Below are 24,727 nucleotides of genomic sequence, written 5' to 3'. Positions count from 1 at the left end.
ATTCTTATCTAATTATCCCTATTTTTCTTATATGTTAGCATTATATGACCGGCTTATGGCATTGTGAAACAGGCTTACAACATAACAGTATGGCCGATACAGTACAGTTTGGTAATACATTATGTAAGAAGGCGAGTGTGATATACAGTATAGATGACTGAAATGTATCATCATTTAAAAAAGGTAAAAATCTATGAGAATCTGAAATAAATGAAGGATGGTTCAGAGTAAGAGCCTTTTTGTGAGAAGTTAGGTTAAAGATATGTACAAACCAAAAGAAAAAAAAGATAGCTAACATGTATGCTTCTAGAATAAAAGTTTAGCAAGTATTAATAACTGCACTGGCAGATGACAAAAATAAGCAATTGATTGGCTATAAAGCCTATCATGTACTATTCTTGTCCACCTCGATATATCCATAGAAACTGATGAGAAATGGTTTATAAGAATTTGAATTTCTACAGCTATCCCTATAGGGTGACCTTGATGCAGTGCCTGCAACCGTGCTGACCTAAAGTGGCCAATGGAAGCACAAATCTGAAGATAATACCTTTGTTGAGCTCCAAAGTCATGTGGCCATTGGCTGCCATGGGTGGGTGAGGTTGCAGCTATTGCATCGTGGTTGCCCAATGGAGACTCAGGCTACAAGTCTATTAGAAATGAAGAGGTAGAGTGTATCATCATGAAAGAACATGTACCATCACTATTAGAGCGACAAAGGACAATTTTTTCAGTTGAAACATATTAAATGTGTCGTTCGAGATAAGGGGGATGTAGAACATGGAGCTCCAGCACTGCCAAACTGTCACATATCTTTTTTTTTATTTATCTTGAGCCTTGTATTTCATTCTCAGACTGATTCTTAAGAGCTCCTGAAGTGGTACGTTGAATTCTGAATAGCAACTACAAGCACCCCTCTTTCTTTTTGTTGTACATTGACACATAGCTCAAGTGCTTATCTCTACACTCAGATATCTCTACTTAGAGGTCCACTTAGAACCTGTGCCATTCCAGGTCCACTTATGACTTCAATTGATCCAATATAAACATAGTTAAAAAGTTGTGAATAAAGGGGGAATGTTTCATTTGCTGTGTTTTTGGTGTCCGTTTTAAGTCTCTCTTTGGTTTGTGTTGCTGCGCCAAATTTATGAAGTGGTGCTCTGTTTTTTTTAAATTTGGCGCAAGTGCAATGTGGTTTCACCACTGTCAGTGAAAGTATGCCAGGGGGTTGCCTGGCATGGAGATGTGACTTTTTTGCACATGATAAATGAGACTTCAAGGCTATAGGGGCATTTTTTATGTTTGCATTTTACTTATTTTGGGCTAAAAAAATGTTTTGTATTGGTCTTTATTAAAAAACAATATCTGCCATTATGTCACAAAGGGTTAGCTGTTTTTCTAGCAGTGTAAATCCTACTTTCACTTTGTGCTGTCATCTAAAAACCCTTATTTCTAAATTACTAAAAGGTCATAAATGCCTATTTAAGCCACATTCTTATCAGTAAGATAAGAATTGAGCTATAATGAGTTTTTATAAGGTCAGAGATAAGGAGCCGTTTAGCTGGCTGCCGGAACAGAGAGAAAATTCAGATCCTGCTACTAGAGCATCTCAGCTCTGTACAGATGAAAGGGCTCCAAATTTTTAATAAAGACCGTATGAAAAAATGATTTTAGCTTAAAATAAGTACAACTCAATAATTTAAAAAAATGCCCCCAAAGGTGTACATAGGCTTTAAAGGTGTATGAATCTCTATTCCAACCAACCTTTCACCCCACCTCTGAAAGTGAAGAAGCTCACCAAATGTTGCAAAAAATATTGCACTCCACATCTCTTGTGACATTTTTAAACCACAAAACTGGTGTAGATTTGATAAATGTTCCCCACATTTCTTACATATTCCTATCATTAAAGCTTAGTGGCTTTGAATATTAGCCCAGAGAGGATATCTTTTATATTTGTCAACAGATATGTAATGTACAATAGTTATTAGATAATTATAATCCAAAGGCCAATTAATTAGAATTCTTATGGAATTTTGCTTCTGTTCACCCTGTGCAAGAGCCTTTCATTAGCATATTAACGTCTACTAAGCTATTCTATACTGCAAAACAAAAAGGTACAGTATGGATATCATCCAGGTGTACACTAAACAACCTACACCAGGTGATGGGGACCATACAGATGTGATTAGGAGATTTCCTTAAACCATATGCCACAGTTCACAAATTGTATGTGAACAGAGCGTTAGTTGGATTTAGTTGGCTTTCTAAATCATTTAGAACGCTATATATTATATTTCTGAGCATGTTAAGGCTTATTTACAGTGTCCAATTATAGCCATGATTTATTCTATTGTAACATTAACTTGCCATTTTAAGTTAAGGAAAAGATTGGAGATAAGATTATTACCATATTTTTCGCTCTATAAAACCCTTTTTTTTCCTCCAAAAGTGGGGGAAAATAGCAGTATGTCTTATAACACAGATACTAATAAACAGTTCCATTATGGAAACGCTGTAGTATTACTCACCGTTCCCTGGTCTTCAGCCGGATGCCCACTATATCCTGACAGTCAGCATAAGGACGTAATGTGTGTAAGCACGCACTATTATCTGTTGCTGTGCACCATCAAGTCACAGTGCATTGCAGCAAGAAAAGTGAGCTGGACCTCCTGAGTGGTGGCACCATCCACAGTAGAACAGGTAAGTTTTATTTATTTTGTTGTCTGATCTGAGGACTGATGAAGGTTATAAGGGTCCACATGAGACTATGGTCTGATTAACATTGGGGGGCTTATTTTTGGTCTGAATAACATTAGGAATGTGATCTGAGGTCTGATTAACATTGGGGTCTGATTTGGGGGTTTGATGAAGATTGGGGGGTCTGATCTCAGGTCTGATGAAAGTCTGGGAAAGTTGAGTGATAGATAGTAAATGTCATATTGGTGGTCATCCAGCTTTCCCAAGTAGAGATTGTCAATATTATATTTACAGGTGATTTAGGTCTGATGAAGACTGAGGGTCTGATGAAGATTAGGGGACTGATGAAAAATATTTTTTATCATTTATGTCCTCAAAAACCTAATTGTGTCTTATGGAGCGAGAAATACGGTATTTATCTTTGATCTTCATTGATCATGCCACTGTAATAATCATCATTACTGGCAGAACAACAGGTAAATGTGCTGATGATAGTGACATTAACATAAGGCACTGTAACAATGATGCTACTGGACCTGTAAATATCATATATAGATGAAAATGTGTTTCAAATCCCCAGTAATAACTTTTCGAACCAGCAATTGTTTGTTGATGGTTTGGAAAATCATGGTGAATTAACCCACTTTTAGGCCCTGATTTATGACAGACCGGGGACGTATGCCGTTCTATGATAACTACATGCGCTGCTGGAGGCTGAGCCTAATTATTACGAGACATACGCAGCCTTCGCCAGTTCGTGCCCCTGAACTGAAATCTACTTCAGCCCTAAATGTAGTAGGTTTCAATCTTCTTCTTCTATGCCAGAAAACTGTCATCAAAGAACATAAATCCAGCAGAGCACCCTCCCTCATGACGCCCCCCTTTTCGGGAAAGTGGCAACGGCAGTGGAGAAATGCCACTTGCGCAAAAATGTTTGTGCAAGTGGTGTTGAATAGGTTGAAATGTGCAGTTTGCAACTTTTTCATGCCAGAAAATGGCAAAAATATATCATACGTTAGGCCCTTAGTCCCCATAGCTAAAACATGGAAGATGTTTTAAAGGGAACCTGTCAGCATCTCTGACCATGGTAAAGTGCTGACCCCACTAGGTAGGTGTTGGGGAGAGAAGTACAAACATACCGTTTATGACGTTTTTACTATGTGGAGTAGTACAATTATGAACTTGTTCTTCAGCCAGATTCACTCCTGCAAGTGCATTGGAGACGGAGCTTCACTGTGAAGCTTTCTGCATTATATTGCTTCTTAGCCCCTCCCTTCTGTTCTGAGTGATGGTTGTAGTGGTCTCCTAGTCAGATGCTACAGCTTGTCAATCAAATGAAGCTCTGTCTCCAGCACACTTGCAGGAGCAGAACCTGGCAGAATAAGAAGTCATATTCACACTACTCCTGCTGATACTAACTTCATAAAGGTGTATATATAATATAGAGTGGGTACCTGAACAGCAAGTGCCATGGTTTGTCGAAAACGTAAAAAAAAGTCTTTACTTATTATGCAGTGAACCTAACTCCCCTCGCTTCCAACTAAACCTATGAGTACTGTATTTAAAAGTGCCTCCCATAGTGGACGCAGATTAACTTGACAGCAGAGGTGTGTGATTTTATGTTGCCTCTTGAGCACATTATGGCTTAGGAATGAACTATTTTATCTTATTTGGAGTGACATGAAAAATTCCCTAGAACCACTTCAATGTAATTCTGTAGCTTATAAAGGAGAAAAGGGAGGAAGTCAGTCACATTTATTCAATTTCATTGACACAACTCACATGCCTAAATTCATATGTAAACACAAAATCAGCAGGTAGCTTAAGCCATTCAGCACTGGTAGGGGTAAGCAAGGCACCTGCTCTGCTCCTGTACAGTACGGAATGGATTAATTTAAAAATTCATCAAAAAAAGGGGAAAAAAGCAAATCCATTACAGGGAGTCATCACTGGCTGCTATTCCAATCTCTGCCGGCTGCTGTAGTACTAAGCGTGAATATCACTTTCAGACATCTCACAGCATATTAGATTTTTTGGTTACCCTGCTCCAGGACTCCCAGGCCAAACCTTTCAAAACGGGGGATACTTTTGCTACTGTTAATGCTAGAAGAAGGGGAATAAAACAAACATGTCTAAGTTAGACCAGTTAAAACATTTCAGTTTGCACTTCATCCACTATACATACCTAATATAATTGATTATGAGATTGTCCAACAAGAGAACAGCAATCAGCCCCAACGGACCCGGATAAGGTTATTTCCCAATGATAAACTGGTTATTTATAAGGGTTTAAAAACAAGGAACCATATGTAGGTGAGCTATGATATTTTGACACTTGATTGAAACATTTGATGCTTGCTCAACTGCTGATATAATAACTGTTGTGACCTCCACAACTTTCAACATTGCATCGGTCACTCTGACAAAATAATCAGGTGTTCTTACTGTACTTCCCTTTTACTTCAGAAGAGGAAGCTACTATCTGTAAAGACAGTACAATGCCAATAGTGTAGCACAGTAGCTTAAGGAGGAAGTATGACACGTAGGTGGTGGGAGGTTATGCCAATCCTCCTCACAAAAACTTGTCCAAATCAATATCTATTTTCATTCAGGGGGATGTAATCCAAGTCTGACTGTGCTATAGATGTGACCATCATCACTAGGCTCAATACTAATACCCAAAACATAAACAGTGGGTACATAAGTCCAAAACTCAGTGCTGCATGATAGGATGCTATGGCATAAATGACTGACATTGTGCTGTTTCTTGATGGACAATCCTCAAAAACAGACACACACAAAAAAGACTAAAAAAAAGTGCGTATTAGAAGATCACAGACGTAAAGCACCCAGTGCAATGAATCCACTAAAATGCTGGTAACCCTAGTTTAGAAAAAGTTACTGCTGGCCCATAGCGCTTGAGTAACTAGAAACACAGATAGTCCTATGGTTAGTGCCAAGTAGATTTCTTGCAATCAGAATTGTTATTCAAGCAAACAGCCCACACCGAGAGAATAGCAGGCAAGAAAAAGATCAAAGCGGCAGATACATCCAAGGGTTAAAAGGGTTTTCTAATATTGGTGATTATTTGTTTTGTGGATGGAAGGTAAGTGTCCACGAAGCTGTAGATTAGCAGAAGATGCATGGAAGCATGCAAGGCAGAGCCCAGTTAGATGGCCAGCAGCTATAACCTACGAGGAGGAGAAAACATAGTTAATCAACAGTCCTCAATGTTAAAAGAACAAAATGACTAAAAGAAGGAAGTCATATTAGTAATGTCACAACGCAGTTATAAAAGACAAGTTTGATGGTTTATAGAGAAAAGAAATGGACATGACATGCCAATATTCCTGCATGGATTTGATTAAAAAAATCTTGTAAGGCTAGGGATCCAAAGAGATGACTATCAACGAGCTTGTAAAAATCGGAAAAAATTGGACATCAGTTCACATTTTTTCAGACGGTCGCGAGGTGCATTGTAACTTTTTCTTCCCATAGAGAAACATTAAGTCACCCACGAGTTGTGGTAATGCAGTGATTTTATAATGACTCAGTGATCCCATGAAATCTAAGCCTACGTTCAAAATCACTCCAAAACAATAAAAATAGAGTGACTTTTTGTAAAGGGAAAGCAGAACCTGATTCCGAGACGCTCTGCTTTTTAGGATTAGAAACCCGCACTGTCATCATCTTTCACATGATGCCTATTTCTGAAACTATTCAGTGCTCACTAAATGAGTAGCAATGTAATTCCAGTTATCAATGTATATATTTCCAACATAAAGAAAAAGTGTAAACCATGCAGCTGCCATGACTGGATACAGGAGGGGCATTTAATGTTACTACATTACAAGATTACTTTATACATATATTCTGTTACAGATGGGACAAGTCTTAGCTTAAACATCAGCTAAGCTTTATAAGAGACATGGAATCTAATAACTCACCCCACATTTTCTTTAAATGTATATTTAAGCAGTGATATATTATCCAGAACTTATAAAAAGAAGGTGCACAGAATACAGAGGAAGATGAGGGTTTAGCTTGCCCATTTATTTGTTGGTAACGGGGCAGTGGATGTGAAAACCATGATGGTAGAATTGACCCTTTGTGTAAAAATTGTTCCAGTGTCTACTGAGAGTACATGCATGGTATATACATGTCATATGGGGGTATAAGTGTTACAGAAAGAAACATAGAGAAAGAAGGCAGAAAAAAAAGAATCAACAATGTAAATGGATTCAGAGACATCCAAAGTGGTGTGCCAGGGCCCACAGCAGGATCATGGAAGATGGAAAGAGGAATGGCAGCGATGATATCAGCACAAATTAAAATTCATGGGGAAAGAAGGTAAAAAAGAATTAATTACATCGCCTTAATTGTCTAGAAATGTACAGACAGATATACAGTAGCAGTTCTGCAGCACACCAACTGAACATCAATAAAGTTGTTTCCAACAAGTTTCATACTAACTGTAAATTTAAAGGGGTTGTGAAGTGGTATAATATGGATGTACTGAAGTATTGATCTCCTATCCTCGGGATAGGTCATCTATATTAAATTTGCGGGGTCCAACTTCTGGCAATCCCACTGATCAGCTGCTTGAAGGGGTTGTGGCACTCATGCAAGTGCTGCGTTCTCTTCAATGTTTAACTGCATGCCCCCCAACCCGATCTGATATTGATCCGATATTAATAATCAATATTATGACATTGCACAACCTCTTGCTAACCTAATGCTGTTTGTTACAGAGTTTCAATATGCTGGACAATACAAATTACTTTATCATATGATGGATGTGAAATGGGCCTGCGCCCATATATTAAAAATATGTAACTGAATAGAAGTTATTCCCATATTTTTTGTTACTAGAATGGATAGGGTAGCAGACATTATTGCCTCTTGACAAAGCCCTGTTTTAGGTAAAGATCCCCTTCATTGCAAAGTTAGAGTATCCTTGTCCTCCTGACAATCTAGGGGCCAGATAAAATCCAGGACACTAGATAATTATCTTTGAGGGTAACTTACTGACTTTACAATGGTCAAAGTGTGGACAAGACCATGAAATACTCACTCTGCAGATTTCCAGAAGTGACCTGGATGTGACAACCTTCGGTTAAGTTTTGGCAGCTTTTCTAACATGTCCATAAGGATTGTAAAGCTTGGTCTTTCATTAAAATCAAATGCCCAACATGCAGCCAGAATCTCCTGTATAACATAAAAGCAAAGAATTAAAATATTACAAAAGTGTCCTTTACTTTAGATAAAAGAGATATTAGATTTTAAGAAGACTGTGTCGCCACAGACTAATTTAAACTGAACTTGTGGGCAGCCCGACATTTCCCCAGAGCAGGGGTATATATAGTACAATACGTTTGCCGTTCAGATGAAAGGCTATTCATGCAATACACAGATGACTCCTTTTCAGGCTCCTAGAGGTAGGTCCTTAGAGGTGGAATCCCCACTATGATGTCCATAAGCCTCATAGGGTATACAGAGAGGTTGTCTTTATGAGACAACCACTCTGGCAAGTGAAAATTTTAAAGCTTCATTAACACTTTTAAAATATACTTACAGTGACCTCTTTTCCCACACTAATAGTAGACAGCACTTGCTTCACACCTTCACCACTCCCAACTTGCCAGATAAGAGCCTCGGGTGCTTGACTTTTGAATGGCCAATCCCGAGCTTGAAGTTCATACCATACAGTCCTAAAAAAATACAAAAATAGCTATAACAATGCTGAACCTTCTATAAATGTATATTAAATGCATTCTGAAAATCTTCAAACCTTTTTTACTTTTATCACATTTTGTCATGTTGCGGCCTTGTGATAAAAAAAATAAAAATCTAGTTTTCTCAATTAATCGGTACTCAGTACCGCACAATGAGAATGGGAAAACAAAACGTTCAAAATCTAATTCACGGAAAAGGAAAAACTAAAATCTTGCATTGACAAAAATATTCAGACCCTTTACTCAGTCTTCTTCGGTACGATGCCACAAGGTTTGCACACCTGGATTTGGGGATTTTTTGACAATGTTCTCTCCAGATCCACTCGAACTTTGTCAGGTTGGATGTTCAATTGGGGTCAAGTCAGGGCTCTGGATGGGCCACTCAAGAACATTAACGGAGTTGAACCCAGTGTGAGGTTCAAAGCACATTGGGTCAGGTTTTCATTAAGTTACTCCCATCTGCACACAGCATATTTTCATCTCAGCCAGAGTGACGATTGGGTTCTTGGTCACCTCTCTTACCAAGGTCCATCTCTCCAATTACTTAGTTTGGTGGGGCAGCCAGCTCTAGGAAGAGTCCTGTTTTTTTCCATATATGTACTTCGACGTAATAAAGTTTTGGAAGAGCACAGAATATAATAATGTGACCTTTACAAAAGACCATCTCTTTGAGATGACCACCCTCTATACTAGCCATCATCTTTCAAAAGACCACCTCCCTATAGGACTACCTTTTTGGGTGGTTGTCTCAAAGAGGTTTCTCTGTATAAAACTACATTTAGATTATCATGTGTCATGTCAAAATCTCATTGACCATGGACACGGTACAGTTTGTTCCTCATCTTGTTGAAAGCAACAAAATATACTCTCAGTATGAATGACCATTTCTTCACCTATATTAATTGGAACAGGTCTTACTGTAAGACTGATGAAAATGGAACGTCATGAATCATTGTCACATAAATGAAACACGTCCCAATCATGTCACACAGCATGATACAGGTTTACATGAACACATGAGTCAGAGTCAGTAAGGGAATTCAGACTCACCCAAAGGCATATACATCTGCAGCCTTTGAAAAGGGAAGTTTGTCTTCATCCTTGCCAGGGGCCATCTCCCGCACAATTTCAGGGGCCAGAAAACACAACCAATCATGGCTCAGCTTCAGCTCATTCTCACGCCTACCCAATAAAGCAGCAGAAAATATCTCCAATAAGTAAAAGTGAGGACACGACTAACAGAACTTGAATATACAGTATATTCTATTCATCCTTTAGATATGGACTTACCTCCCTTCTTGCACAACTCCTGATATTCCAAAGAGGCCAAAGTCTGTGATAATCACTTTGCCATTTTCATAGAAAACATTCTTTGATTTTAAATCTTTGTGGACAATGCCTTTAGCATGCAGATAACCCATACCCTGAAAAAAAATTACGAAAAAACCTATGTATAAATGTAGTAGAATATAATCAATAATACATAAGATATACCCAACCATCATTATTAAATCAGTATTGCACTACTGTATGTAAGGTCCTGACTGAAAACTTTATAAAAGGCAATGTTTCCACTACAGAGGGACCCCTACTCCCATTCCTAATTCAATGCAGCTTAGTGTAGGGACAGGTAAAATATTCTATAATTCTTCCCTAGCAGTGTGTTCTGGAAGACGTTGCTGGACTATTTTGCCAAGTATCTTAGAGCAAGTCAAAATTAGTTTGCCTTTTCTACTCTAAAAGTGGTATTTCTTGCTGCATTCTTCTGTAGACCCCTTGATAAAGTTCTGAGAACCTTTATTGGGAATCACAAAAGCAAGACATTACTTGATTTGCAAGGTCTCTCTGAGTAAATGAAGCTGGCGAACACTGCGAACTGACCATCACTGTTTACTAATATAGCTTTTGTTGATATTCTATGCCATTTGCCATATTTCATGGCACTGGGCTCACTGCTAGGCGGAAGACTTACACCTGGCACGGCGAGCAGGGGAAGGCAGCGCTGGCATGGCGTGTGGCATTCTCTTCAAAAACCTTATCGGCGGGGGTGCCAGGTGTCGGACCCCACCAATCTCATAGTAATGAACTATTCTGAGGAAAGGTCTTCAATATTAAAATCCTGGAAACCCCTTTAATGTAATCACTCAGGCACATACAGTTACATTATTATTTACACTTTGCAATGATCGATTGAACAAAAGTTTTTTTCCTGATCATCGACCCATGTAAAGAGTCCTTTAGTCAACTCTTTTAGGCTTTTCAGAGTTCACACGGGCGAGATTTCCGCGCGGTGCAATGCGGGAGGTGAACGCATTACACCCGCACTGAATCTGGACCCAGTCATTTCTATGGGGCTGTTCACATGAGCTGTGATTTTCACGCATCACTTATGCGTTGCGTGAAAATCGCAGCATGCTCTATATTGTGCGTTTATCACGCAACTCAGTCCCCATAGAAGTGAATGGGGCTGAGTGAAAATCGCAAGCATCCGCAAGCAAGTGCGGATGCGGTGCGATTTTCACGCATGGTTGCTAGGTGACAGTCTTTTCACTGTATTATTTTCCCTTATAACATGGTTATAAGGGAAAATAATAGCATTCTGAATACAGAATGCTTAGTAGGTGATCAATTGAGGGTTAAAAAAATAAAATAAAATTAACTCACCTTCTCCTCTTGATCGCGTACTTTCCGGTCTCTTCTGATGAGCTGTCGGCTAAAGGACCTTTGGTGACGTCAGATCACATGCTCCAATCACATGGTCCATCAAGGTGGTGATGGACCATGTGATTGGAGCATGTGATCTGACGTCACCACAGGTCCTAGCCGGTAGTTCATCATTAAAGAAGTAAAGAAGAGACCGGGAACTACGCGATCAAGAGGAGAAGGTGAGTTAATTTTTATTTATTTTTTTAACCCTCAATTGATCACCTACTAAGCATTCTGTATTCAGAATGCTATTATTTTCCCTTATAACCATGTTATAAGGGAAAATAATACAATCTACACTACAACTAACCCAAACCTGAACTTCTGTAAAGAAGTTTGGGTCTGGGTACCACAGTCGGTTTTTTATCACGCGAGTGCCAAACACATTGCACCTGCGCGATAAAAACTGAACATCGGAACGCAATCGCAGTCAAAACTGACTGCAATTGCGTACCTAATCGCGCGGGGTTGCCGCAATACACCGGGACGCATCCGGACCTAATCCGGACACTCCCGTGTGAACCCAGCCTTAGGGTTTGAGCTAACGATCAGTAGATCACTAGTGCTTTGCTACACATGCATATATATTGAACACATCTGAATTTGGAATACACATAGCCTCAAGTCAAGTAAAATGCTTGTCCCTGTACCCTTTGCAACAGCTATCAGACTGATTGTGTAGGAGGAAAGACAATAGGTTTATATAGCACAATTAAGTTTATAGGCATATTTGTCTTACACTCCTTTCATAAAACATCTAGCTTGGACTGTGATATTTGGTTCACACAGCAACAGATGTAGAATGAATACACAAAACAGACCTGTGTAAACAGCCCTTTGTCACGCATAGTCTTACACTAAAGGGAATCTCGTAGATCACTTTAAGATTTTTTTTTTGCTGTGTCAGCACCTGATATTCTGCTTTTTGTTCTACTTAAAGGGGTTCTGCAGTTTTTTTAAACTGATGATCTATCCTCTGGACCCTCGCCGATCAGCTGTTTGAGAAGGCAGCGGCGCTGGCAGTAGTGCCGCGGCCTTCTTGCTGTTTACAGCAGGCCCAGTGATGGGACGGCTAGTATCAATGGCTAAGCTCTGTTCACTTGAATGGAGCTTAGCCGCGCCCAGGCCAGTTATACTAGTCGTGACGTCAATGGGCCTGCGGTAAATAGGGAGAAGGCCATGGCACTACTGCCAGCGCCGCTGCCTTCTCAAACAGCTGATCGGCAGGGGACCCGGGTGTCGGACCCCCGCCAATCAGATGCTGATGTTTTATCCAGAGGATAGATCATCAGTTTTAAAAAAAACTGCAGAACCCCTTTAAGTAAAACAAAAAGCAGAACATCAGGTGCTGACACAGCAAATAAAATAAATTGACGTAAAGGTTTATTTTTTTTATTTTTTTACGGCGTTCACCTGATGGGGTAGATCATGTGATATTTTCATAGAGCTGGTCGTGTTTTTTTTTATTTTATGTGAAACTTTAATTTTTTTAAATAAAACAATATTATTTTTATTTTACACTTTGTGTCCCCCATAAGGTCATACTAGACCTCTGGGGGACTTTTTACATCACTTTAAATTAATCACTATTGATTTCTCCTGTAACTGGTGCACACATAGTAGCCCCAGTTACAGGGAAAATGACCTCCCCCAGAGAGGCTGTACAGCAATATACTGCGCTGTACAGCCTCAGTAAAGGGCTAATTGAGGTCTGTGAAAGACCGGGCAGCTACTGCACTCTCCTGCCCCTGGCGGTCACATGACCACCGGGCCGGGACAGGAAGCGGCATAGCGCTTCCTGATCTGTATAGACAGCGCTCGTTCTGAGCTGTGTATACAGCAATCTAGAAGGCAGGGACACCCAGGAACAGTCCCTGCCTTCTCTCTGAGGTGCCCTACTGTCACTGACAGTGGGCGCCCCGCTCGGCAGCTGCACGATTAGTGTGCAGCTGCCATCTCTGAAAAGAGGTTCTAAAACGTCCGATCAGAGATAAACCCGACTGCCCAGGACAGTTATAGTCAATGGGCAGTCGGGAAGTGGTTAAATAATTTCCGTTTTACCTATATGTTCAAGCTGACCATTTACCTTAATAATTTCTTGAGCAATCTGTCGGGTTTTATTTATATCAAGTGAGGCCTTCGGATCCCTCACAAATCCATGGAGTGTCCTTCCTTTGCAATAACTGAAACACAAAAATGCACATGGTTAAAACCGATGGTGATACAAATTTACAGTCCAGGCTTCTCAAACATGGACTGCAAAAGATCACACTTACTTAGAACAGGAGTTAAAAAAGAACATGGCTCCCAATTAAATGAATGGGCAACCTATAGTTGGAAGCACCTTCTCCTGCAAGACTCTCTGCTCTGGCTAATATAGGGGTCCAAAGCTAGGACCTCCTATACAATGTCCATATACAGAGCACTTCTAAATTTGAGCTTGATATCATGTCACAATCTGGTATCACATCACAAAAGCCATTGAAAGCCACTTAAAGGGAACCTGTCGCCAGGATTTTGGGTATAGAGCTGAGGACATGGGTTGCTAGATGGCCGCTAGCACATCCGCAATACCCAGTCCCCATAGCTCTGTGTGCTTTTATTGTGTTAAAAAACCCGATTTGATACATATGCAAATTAACCTGAGATGAGTCAGAGCTTGAAAATATGACTCTTCTCTGGTCACACTAGTAAGATATGACTCTTTTATGTTAATTTGCATATGTATCAAATCCTTTTTGTTACACAATAAAAGCACACACAGTTTTGGGGACTCGGTACTGCGGATGTGCTAGCGGCCATCTAGCAACCCATGTCCTCAGCTCTATACCCAAAATCCAGGTGACAGGTTCCCTTTAAAAAATGAATCAAAAGTTTCTTCAAATTATTTACTTAGCCTGTTAAGAATCAAGATGAGGATTGTTACACGTGTACAAAAAGGGGTGGTCCTTTTTGTACAAGGCCTTTAATGCATAATGTATTAACATTTATTGCATTTTATAACATCTAATCTGAATGCATTTTAACATGATAGCATACATATATACTGTATTTAACGTTATCATGTAAAGTATTATTTGGAGGGGAAGGGTCAATGAGGACATCTAAAAGGAACCAAGGAATACATTTTCTGAATGAAAACGGGAAAAGTTGGTGTTATTGTACTTAAGAATACTTTCTAGTTATTAGTCAGAGAAGTAAGCCTTGCAAACCTTTTTACATCTTTTGAATCATTGTCTGAGAAACCCTGACTACTCTTTGCAGAGTGATAAGCCTATGTAGGATTCATTTCTAGTGTTCAACCATTACATATGAACACTGCTGCTTAAATACCTGCAAGCCTCATCCTAGCAAAACATAACATTATTACTTAATGTCAACCAACCATATCATATACACCATTAGAAAGCTTCATAGAAAAACAATAGTTTAGCATATTTCAGGGCCGTCTTTAACACGGACAAAAGGGGCAGCTGCTCTGGGCCCAGTTGCTCCTGGGGGGCCCAAGGCCTCTTGAGCCCCGCTGGCCACTGCCCACAAATTATTTTTCGTTGGGAAAAAAAAGGCCCCTGCATCTGGGTAAATACTAATCAGCGCTTCCATTATGGAAGAAGAAGAGAGAGAGAGCACTGGTGGTGAGGAGCGGCGGCGTCCAGGTGAGGTAAGTTGTTTATTTTATTTGTGCTGATGGCTGGGGGGCTGATACATGAGGCTGGTGGGTTGATACATGAGACTGGGGGGCTGATTCATGAGGCTGGGGGGCTGATTCATGAGGCTGGGGGGCTGATTCATGAGGCTGGGGGGCTTATACATGAGGCTGGGGAGCTGATACATGAGGCTAGGGGGCTGATACATGAGGATGGGGGGCTGATATATGAGGCTGTGGGGCTGATACATGAGGCTGTGGGGCTGATACATGAGGCTGGGCTGGGGGGCTGAGGTCTGATTTACATTGGGGGTCTGACCTGAGGTGTAATGGAAAATATTTTTTTCTTATTGTCCTCCTCTAAAACCTAGGTGCATCTTATGGGCCGATGCGTCTTATAGGGCGAAAAATACGGTACTTGCTTGCTCCTCCTCCTGACCTTCCCTGCCCTTTGAGTACGCTGCGCGCCGTGACGTCACGTGGGGACACTGCAACGCTAGGGTGAGCCGAGCCCCGGTCTCCTTCCTTCCTCACTTCCAGCCCTGAGCCCAGATGCCCAGAGCACTGATCCTGAGCCAGCTGGAATCTTCAGAACTGTAAGTATTTACAGTAATTCACTGTAAGCTATATAATATATATTACCGTACTTGTTTGTTTTTGTGTGTGTGTTGTGGTGGAGGGCGTGATTGCATGCTAGACTGTGGGAAGGCGGGATCCAGGGGGCCAAAATAAATTCTTGCCCAGGGTCCAATCAATATTAAAGACGGCCCTGGCATATTTAACTTAAATTTACTCACCTAGTAATGATGGCCAAATGAGGAGGATGCATGCAAGCTCCCATGAACAACACCACGTTCTCATGACGTGTCTGCCTGTAGTTCATCACCTCCTTCTTGAAGAGTTTTAAATGGTCTTGATTGTTGCCGTCTATCTCCAATAAACGAATTGCTACTTCCCCATGCCATCGCCCCCTGTACACCTTCCCCCATCTTCCCTGACCAATAAGTTCGTCAAGTTCAATTTGTTCAAAAGGTATGTCCCATTCCTGTAAATAGACACTGGTTTGGCTGGCCTTGCGGAAGATCATTCCCCTGAAAGTACCACTTGTGGATCTTGAGGTTGGGAGCTCATCCAGTTCATCATCATCATACTCTGGTTCAGATTTGTTGGCTTCTTGCTCCTCACCCTGTTAAAACAATAAGTTTATCATTCCTAAAAAAAAAGATGTAATATCTTTTCCACATGGAAACTAAATATCCCAAAGCATCTTCAACCTTTAATAATAGATAGGAATAGAGAGGACTCCAGCATAACGTAAACGGGACGGATCCGTTATGCAGGCCATAGACTTCTATTATGACGGAATGAATAACGAAATGCCTGTAAAGGCAATCCGTCATGGAATTGCGTTATGGTCTGTGGTAACGGAATCCATAACGCAATTCAGTAAATACCACAACACGAACACGCACACGAACTTCAAAATATGAAATTTGCTCATCCCTAATCATAGGTATACTTTAATCAAAGATACACATTAGTTTCCTCCCACCCCATATGAAAAATTGTCTCTATTGCAAACCTTCATCCCACCCACTCAAATATTTAAAGGCCACTTCCATCAGAAATGGAATCCAAAAAGGTCTATAGTTTTCCAGCACAAAAATGACCACACAGCATCCAAAGGTATACTCGGTTCTTTATTGGAGGTAGCCAATAAAGCAACCTGTTTCAGGGATGACAGTTCCCCTTCCTTAGGTCAAAACAGCTTTCACAAGAATACAAACATTTAACTAGCAGAAAAAAACATGAAAATCTGAGGGATGTGTGTGAGGGTTGTAACACAAAAATCCCTGTTAATAGAATAATACACCAGAGTGTTACAAAATGACCACAGGAGATCCCTGAAACTGGTAAAATTGAAGGATCAAGGTTCAGCTTGTCCCTGATCCTTCTACTTCAATAGTTTAAGGGATCTCCTGTGGTTACATTTTTATTTTTTTACCAATCTGATAATTGTATCTTTGTATCAATAGGGATTTTTTGCGTTACAACCCCACCACTGGGTGACACTCACATCCCACAGAGCATTTTTTCTGCTATTTAAAGGGAACCTGCCATCACCTTTATGCTGCCCATACGAACGGCAGTATAAAGTAGAGACAGGTGAGTTGATTTCAGCGGTCTGTCATTTATAAGATAAAAGTAAGTGGTTGCCGAGAACCAACATCACAATCATTGCAGACTGGGCCTGGAAAAGAGTCCCGGCCACCTGAGAAGATCATGGTTACTCATGAATTCCTGCTCTCCTGCCCACCTGCTGATGGCTGACAGGCTTCTACCTAGTTTCTCCCTTTCTCTCTAGGAGAGAACTGCCAGTCATCAGCAGATGGGCGAGGAGAGCAGGAGATTATAATAACCAGGACTCTTTCTCAGATAGATGTGACTCTTCTCAAGGCCTGGGCTGCAATAGTTATGATGCTGGTTCTCAGCAACCACTTACTATTAGCTGATGAGTGACACACCGCTGAAATCTGCATTTCTGTCACTATTTTATGCTGCCCTCAATGAGGTCAGCATAAAGTTGATGACAGGTTCCCTTTAAATGTTTGTATCCTTGTATAAGCTGTTTTGACATAAAGAAGGGGAACTGTCACCCCTGAAACGCATTGTTTTATTTGCCACTTCTAATAAAGAATCAAGCTGTGTGGTCATCTTTGAGCTGGGAAGCTGTGGACCTTGTTTGATGCCATTGGTCCTATCCAGGAAAGTCCCTTAGAGCTGCTGCATTGGACTCCACCACATCTTATGTTTACATCTTCAGCTGGTTTGTTTGAAACTTCCATCAGAAAGGGGTATTTTTAAAATATTATTATTCAATAACATTTGAAATGTTGTCAGTACAATGTCATTGAAAATTAAATTCAAACTATCGGGGCAGATTGATCAATGCTTTCACGCCACAAAAGTAACATAATAAAGATGCAAATTATGGCACGTGCCTTATTTGAACAATAATTTGTGACTTTTCCACTTTCAAAAGTGGCAAGCAAACTAGGCATGGATTAGCTGGAGAAGCGTGACCTACGCCAGCTTTGAGCATACAGCACCAGGTTCTTGTGCATGGACAGCTAGAAGATGATACGCATTTATTAAGAGGCCTGTGCCTCATAACTTGGCACATCTTACTTCATTTGACATTTTACTAAGACCCTGGTGTCTGTAGCAGTGATTTCAGAAAGATAAAGGCTCTCAATGGGAGAGCAAAGTAATCTCACTTTAAGACTCCCCCTGCACAGCAAGGCCTTATCTGCCTGGTAGTCCTCATTAGACTAATAGGTGGAGGACTTGACTGACTGACAGTATTAGGGCTCTTTCACACTTGCGGCAGGACGGATCCGGCAGGCTGGTCTCCCTGTCGGATCCGTCCTTCCGCTGTTTCGCCGAGCTGCCGGACCGCCGCTCCATCCCCATTGACTATAATACGGCGGTGCATGGCGAAAGCCGCCGGACTAAAAATTCGAACATGCAGGACTTCTTAGTCCGGCGGCTTTTGCCGTGCACCGCCGGAGCTCAGCCCCCGTCCCCATTATAGTCAATGGGGACGGAGCGGCAGATCCATCCTGCCGCAAGTGTGAAAGAGCCCTTATTGTCTGACAAAGACTTTTAAGGTAGCCTCTCTGAGGTGCTAAAAGTCCAGATAGACAGGAAGTTAACGAGCCAGGACAGGAAGTAGTATACATAAAGTGACTTCAGAAAACCATTCACCCATTTTTTTTTCTTTTATTAAAAATAAAGCATGGAATATTCCCATGTAGTTTGGTAACACATGATAACAAGAATTAATGGAAGTTTCCCATTAAGTTTCTGTTTGCTCAATTTTCACATGAATGAAAGCGAAGCCTAGCACAAGTCATTAACTGTAACACGATCCATCCAATTTCAGTTACTTTTGACCATGTAGAATAGTATAGCAGAATGTGCTTTTTTTGGATGTGAAAGCAATAGAAACAAGAAGGAGCAAAACTTAACTAAAGGTGACTACTGGCACAAATGCCACTGAAATCAATTAGTATGTCAACAGAAAAGTAGAAGAAAACACCAAATTAATAGAAAACTGTTTACCGTTTGTCAGAAACCTCAGAAACATGAATTATTAAGAAGCATATCAAACTATTTGAGGACAATGCAGTTAACTTACAAATGAAGTAGCTCCTTAAATAGATCCACAAAATGGGTTCCTAGGGACATAACTAAATACATGAATAATTCAGAAAATGGATATGAAATTCAGTTTCATCCCTGAACCACAACGTTTTCTTCTACATGACAGAACGACAGTACCCTCTAATGGTTGATTTTCCAAATCAGTAGCTACTGTACCTCTGCTTCCTGTTCTTCTACTACCTCTGTTTCCATTTCGGCCTCGGCACTGATGGAAAATATTGTAGGTGTAAGTGCAATTCAAAAAAGCTTGGATTAAAACCTCACAGAAAACAAAGACGCACGTGGCGAGTGTAACAAAGGCAATGACAACAGTAGCAGACAGACCATTGACTTCCTGCAATTTTCAGTTGCTTACATCTGCACATGCTAAAATGGAAAAGTGCACATGGGAATAATAGGTCGGACATGGCTGTACTGTCATGGAAATTAAATGGGACTGGTTCTTTAAAAAACACATTCGGATAGCAGTGTCTCATGCTTTCCCAAGGACGGGCTTATCAGCTGTTATACAGTACTCCCAGTAGTTGCACTACTAAGCTATTAAAGGGGATGTCCATTTTTTATTATGTGATGGCATATCCTCAGTATAGGCCATTACTAGCCGATCGGTGAGGGTCCAACACCCATGCCGATCAGCTGATCAGCTCCAGCGCTGGAATTCGACAGCTCTCTCAACTTTGCAGTGGAGCTCATCACTGCAGTGCTGCTCCCACTGAAGTCAATGGGAAGAGCGCTGCAGTGGTAAAGGATCTGCCTGCTTCTGGCGCCAGAGCCATTGCCAAACAGCTCATCGGCAGGGCTGCGGGCTGTCAGACCCCTGCCGAACAGATAGTGATGGCTTATCCTATGGATGGGCATCACTTAATAAGGCTACATTCACACATCCGCAATTCTGTTCCGCATTTTGTGGAACGGAATTGCGGACCCATTATTTTCTATGGGGCCGCACTATGTGCGGCCCGGATCCGGAATTGCGGATCCGCACTTCCGGGTCCGCAATTCCGTTCCCGAAAAAAATAGAACATGTCCTATTCTTGTCCGCAATTGCGGACAAGATTAGGCATTTTCTACTAAGTGCCAGCGATGTGTGGTCCGCAAAACGCGGAACGCACATTGCCGGTGTCAGTGTTTTGCAGATCTGTGGATTCGCAAAACACACATGGACGTGTGAATGGATCCTTAAAGGCGGATAACCCGTTTAAATACAGCCAGGAAATCTGTGACTGTCAGTGCTGCTTGATCCTTCCCCATAGCAGACCACTATGACACAGTACCATGACTTTCAGTTAACAGTCACTTCATCACATGTCTCTGGCTAAGAGGAAATCAGAGTTGTGTCACAAAGGTTTTCAGCAGAAGTCAGATTGACATTTTTTTCTTTATGTTTGTGCTATTTCTGCTTAAACATGGTTTATTTGCTCATGTGTCCAATAAAGGGATTTTCACAACAAAACAGTAGAGGAGAAACAGGGGGCTAACGATCTCTGTTCTTGTGAAGGATGGGAGTCAGAGACCAGTGACTGGCTGCAGCAGTCAATTGCTGTCGAGGTGACATCATCTCTGTAGACAAGTAAACAATGCCTGACTGGGAGAACAGGAGCGGCCCTGCTGAATATAATCGGTCAGAAATGTTTATTTTCTTTTTATATTGCATTGCCCGCCACTGCGCCATTTTAACTGGAAACGGGACAGGCTGGTGCTAAACAAAGACTTTTGCTGAGTGACAGTGTATGCGTAGACATATGGATTTTCCTGTTGCATCATTTTTTTTCCACATAGAGAAATACTAAAGTTGCATGTACATGTGACTTTAATGTGATCCCTCATTTTGCAAAATGTCCCATACTGTAAGAAAAATAGGAAATTATATTAAAGGAAATAGGAAAAAATGTATAACTTAACTACAGGAAACTACCATTGTTCAGCCATGAGTTATGTAACACTCACCGAAACAGCCAAAAGCATATCTTCTCAGTATTTTTATTTTATTTTTTTGCTGTAATTCTTGACTTGGGGTCTACATATAGATTTCAGGGGATCTGTCGGGGTACTTTGACAATCAGGCCTGATTTGCGTGCCAGTGTTTTGGTCAGTGATTTCCATCAGTGAATGTGAGCCAAAAACAGGTGCGGGTAAAAAACACAGAACAAGCACAAATCTTTCCATTATACCTTATCACTGTGGAGGATCCACTCCCGATTGTGGCTCAGCATCAGTGTTTGATCAGTGATTTCCATCAGTGATTGTGAGCCAAGACCAGAAGCAGAGCCTATACAGGAATAAGGTATCATGGAAAGACTTCCACCTGTCCTGGGTTTTTTACCCGCACCTGGTTTGGGCTCACAATCACTGATAGAAATCACTGATCAAACACTGTGAGAAAGTGGACATAATATTTCTCAAAATGTCTCTATACCCTGTCTTTCTGGGGGAGAGAGCACATCACCGTTATTTTTCCATTCTTCTGATCTGTCATCAGTTATGCACATTTGGCAACCGTTTGAGCCATTATTTTAGATGGAAAAAAAGTCATGCATGCAGTACTATTTCTCAGTCTAAAATAACAAATCTCCGATGGAAACGGCTCAAACGGATGCCAAATGTACATAACTGATGCCCAGGATCAGTTTTTTTTACAGGATCAGTTTTTTTTTCTTTATTCTTGTGTTGGAGCAGAAGAATGGAAAAAAAAACGGTGATGTGAACTCTCCCCAACATGTAGCTTTACAAATTCACCTTTAAATAGAATTTTCTATTTTGCTTTCTTAATTCTGTTTTACCCTTGCAAAGTATTTGCTACTAGGGTAAAAAATCCTGACTACAAACACTCTCCTTTGTAGTCAGGTTGATTTCTCTCTAGGGTCCAGCATGGAGAAAATGAGGTCTTGACAGTTCGGCCTAGCATGCTGGCGCGGTAGGAAGAATCGGTTTTCTCCGGGCAGGAAAGAAGAATCCAACATGGCAAGTGGAAGGTGGAGAGTGGGCATTCTGCTGTGAGAAAACATTGATCACACAGCAGGGATCGTTTGCGCGTATCATCCCAGGGCTGTTAAAACGCACAGATCTTTTGTTGTACACACCAACTACTGGTCTAATTGCACAGATATTGGTCAGCCTACTGGACTTCATTTTTTTCCTTTAGACTCTTTTTTGTGGAAAAATTAAAAGAAAAGATTGCCTAAGACAAAACTAAATAAAAGGCCCTAATCCTTTCCTTCACACACACTTTTGTCGTAGTAGGATTTTATGGCTCATAAAAATGACATGTATTTCATCCGTGTGTTTAGGGTGGTGCAAGACATTTTTCCACATATTGTAGTCCACGTTTTATAATTCACATACAGAAGCCTATGACAAATTTGCCACTGGCCAGAAAAAAGCTAAGCCAAGTAAAAATGACACATAAAAATGGACTGTTAGTAGAACACCACAAAAACACCACAAAAAAGTATAACTTTTCCAAAAACTATCCTATTGCATCTTTTGAATGTACCCTATAATGTACCTAACATTTAGCGTGTAGAACAAAAGTGTTTAAAACCCCTTAAAGGGGTTGTCTCACTTCAGCAAGTTTCATGTATTATGTAGAGAAAGTTACTACAAGGCACTTACTAATGTATTGTTATTATCCACATTGCCTCCTTTGCTGGCATCACATTATACACTGCTCGTTTACGACCATCCTACAATCCAGCAGTGGTGGCCGTGCTTGCATGCTATAAGAAAATGTGCCGGTCTCTCTGGTGTCCAGGACAGGGGGAATGCGTATAGTCGAGCGCTTTTTTCTATAGTGTGCAAGCACAACCACCGCTGCTGGATTGTAGGGTGGACATAACCCACGGAAACAGTGTATAATGTGTATACTAGCAGTGTATAATATGATGGAAAAATGAATCAAGCCAGCAAAGGAAGCAATATGGACAATCACAATACATTAGGAGGTGCCTTGTATTAACTTTCTCTACATAATAAATGCTATTTGCTGAAGTGACACAACCCCTTTAACGTAGATGTATTTGCGGTTCTCACTAGTAATTGTGCTTTCTAGCCTTGGGGCAAGAGATGACAATGTTCATGTCATAGCCCTTAGGCTGACCATACACGTGCAAAACGGAATGATCGTTCAGCTGACCACTATCTCTGCTGATTCCCCTATACATGTTCGGGTCAGCATGTATGTGTATTCACTAGGGCAAGGATCAGCAACCTCCAGCACTCCAGCTGTTCTGAGACTACAACTCCCAGAATCCTCCTTTCACTTCTGTGGGAGTTACAAGAACAGCCAAGTAAGTCTGCATGCTGGGAGTTGTAGTTTCACAGCAGCTGGAGTGCCGAAGGTTGCTGATCCCTGCACTTGGGAGAGAGGAGAAAGCCACTTCCAGACACCACTGGCGGTGGCTTATCTCTTGTAAGAACAAAAGGATTGGGTGAAAAAAATTCTATTTGACCAATCCTTCTCTCGGGAGCACCCCATACACATTAGATTGTCAGCCAAACCCGCCGCTCTCCCATGATGTCTATGAGGACCCCGGTCCTACTTCTCGCTTGTACTAAACTCACTGCTATATTTTTTTTTTAATTCAGTTATGCAATCTGTTTTCACAAAAAAAAAATATCAGTTCATATAGATTTTCTAAACTGGACCAAACCGCAAATAGCATGCATCTGCAATACAAATGCTGTAAAACAGTACACTACATTTTAACAGAAATGTGACCAGACACTTAAAAAAGAAAAACAACATGCTTTATTACCTGGGATTTTCTGGGGGGTCAGGTGTCTGTGTTATCGGTGCCGGATTCAAGACTTCTAAGAATAAGAAAAAAAAAACACAAGAAATGGTTTAGGAACACAAGAACTGCAAAAAGTCCTCAAGGAGGTCTTATAAATATATACGTCGGTCCTTTGTACAGGTTGTGCTGTAAAGGAAACAAATGCCGCTATAAATCTTCTATCAAATATCAGTGGTACTCACCGGTATGATAAACAGGACTGTTGGCACATGCATTTAATATTACGGTAATTAATAATAACTGCTATCTTCTAAAATCTGAACTCCTTTATCAAGAGCACCAGGCACAAAAAAACTAAATTGGGTTAACAATCTAGTATAAAAAAAATGGCAAAATGAAAGTCGGGGTGTAGTTGTCTTGTTGGTCAGCATCCATTCTGTGACTAGTAGATGCTTATCTGGCTGAAGTCTCATATGCTGTACTTCACCAAGCCTGTATATACTTTAATAGGTTCAATATCTTAACATTTTATAGTAACTATATGCTCTTGTTTTTAATTTTATGGTGTTGTGTGACAGCAATTGTAAATGAAATATATGGGTGCCATCTAGTGGTAGATGTAGTGTACTGCAACCCCACGCTTACAGCTCAGTTATAAGGCAAGACCGTTAAGAGGTTGCCAAGGAGCTTAATTACATAAGTGCCAACAATCATGTAATGATTACATATTATATTATTATTTCTGTCCCTTGGGGCAAGTTATTTTATATACTGAATGATATTTCTGTGTAATTATAATTATTATCAGGAAAGTAACATAAGTCAAAGCTATGGACACTTTTAGGGACTTTTTTATTATTATTTCACACTAAAAAGCATATTTCCAACTGGTCTTTTTTTAAAATTTTTAATGGTTTGTCATCTGCAGCCTAATGGTTTTCACTGAGTCTGCCGACTGTTTTATCTGCTTCTCACTGAAA

At 40.6% G+C, this 24,727-nt stretch overlaps 1 protein-coding gene across 8 annotated transcripts in view; it reads right to left on the bottom strand.

Moving 5' to 3' along the window:
• Positions 1-4,440: 4,440 nt before the first annotated feature.
• The window catches only part of KSR1 (kinase suppressor of ras 1), a 145,303-nt gene continuing 125,016 nt past the window's right edge, over positions 4,441-24,727 (bottom strand). For 5 of the 8 annotated variants that reach the window (XM_044285112.1, XM_044285115.1, XM_044285117.1 and 2 more), the window contains 9 exons: positions 23,769-23,823; positions 19,171-19,219; positions 15,585-15,973; positions 13,228-13,324; positions 9,726-9,859; positions 9,486-9,617; positions 8,276-8,411; positions 7,775-7,908; positions 4,441-6,834 (listed from right to left, as the gene is read on the bottom strand). In XM_044285112.1, the coding sequence (XP_044141047.1) occupies positions 6,753-6,834; positions 7,775-7,908; positions 8,276-8,411; positions 9,486-9,617; positions 9,726-9,859; positions 13,228-13,324; positions 15,585-15,973; positions 19,171-19,219; positions 23,769-23,823 (1,208 nt within the window). In that variant the 3' untranslated portion in view covers positions 4,441-6,752. The remainder of the gene's footprint in view (positions 6,835-7,774; positions 7,909-8,275; positions 8,412-9,485; positions 9,618-9,725; positions 9,860-13,227; positions 13,325-15,584; positions 15,974-19,170; positions 19,220-23,768; positions 23,824-24,727) is intronic. The other 3 variants (XR_006388213.1, XM_044285114.1, XM_044285113.1) reach the window with 3 other exon arrangements.

Source organism: Bufo gargarizans, chromosome 3, assembly GCF_014858855.1.
Source record: "Bufo gargarizans isolate SCDJY-AF-19 chromosome 3, ASM1485885v1, whole genome shotgun sequence".
Taxonomy (NCBI): domain Eukaryota; kingdom Metazoa; phylum Chordata; class Amphibia; order Anura; family Bufonidae; genus Bufo; species Bufo gargarizans.
This window is presented reverse-complemented; position numbering and strand designations above follow the sequence as displayed.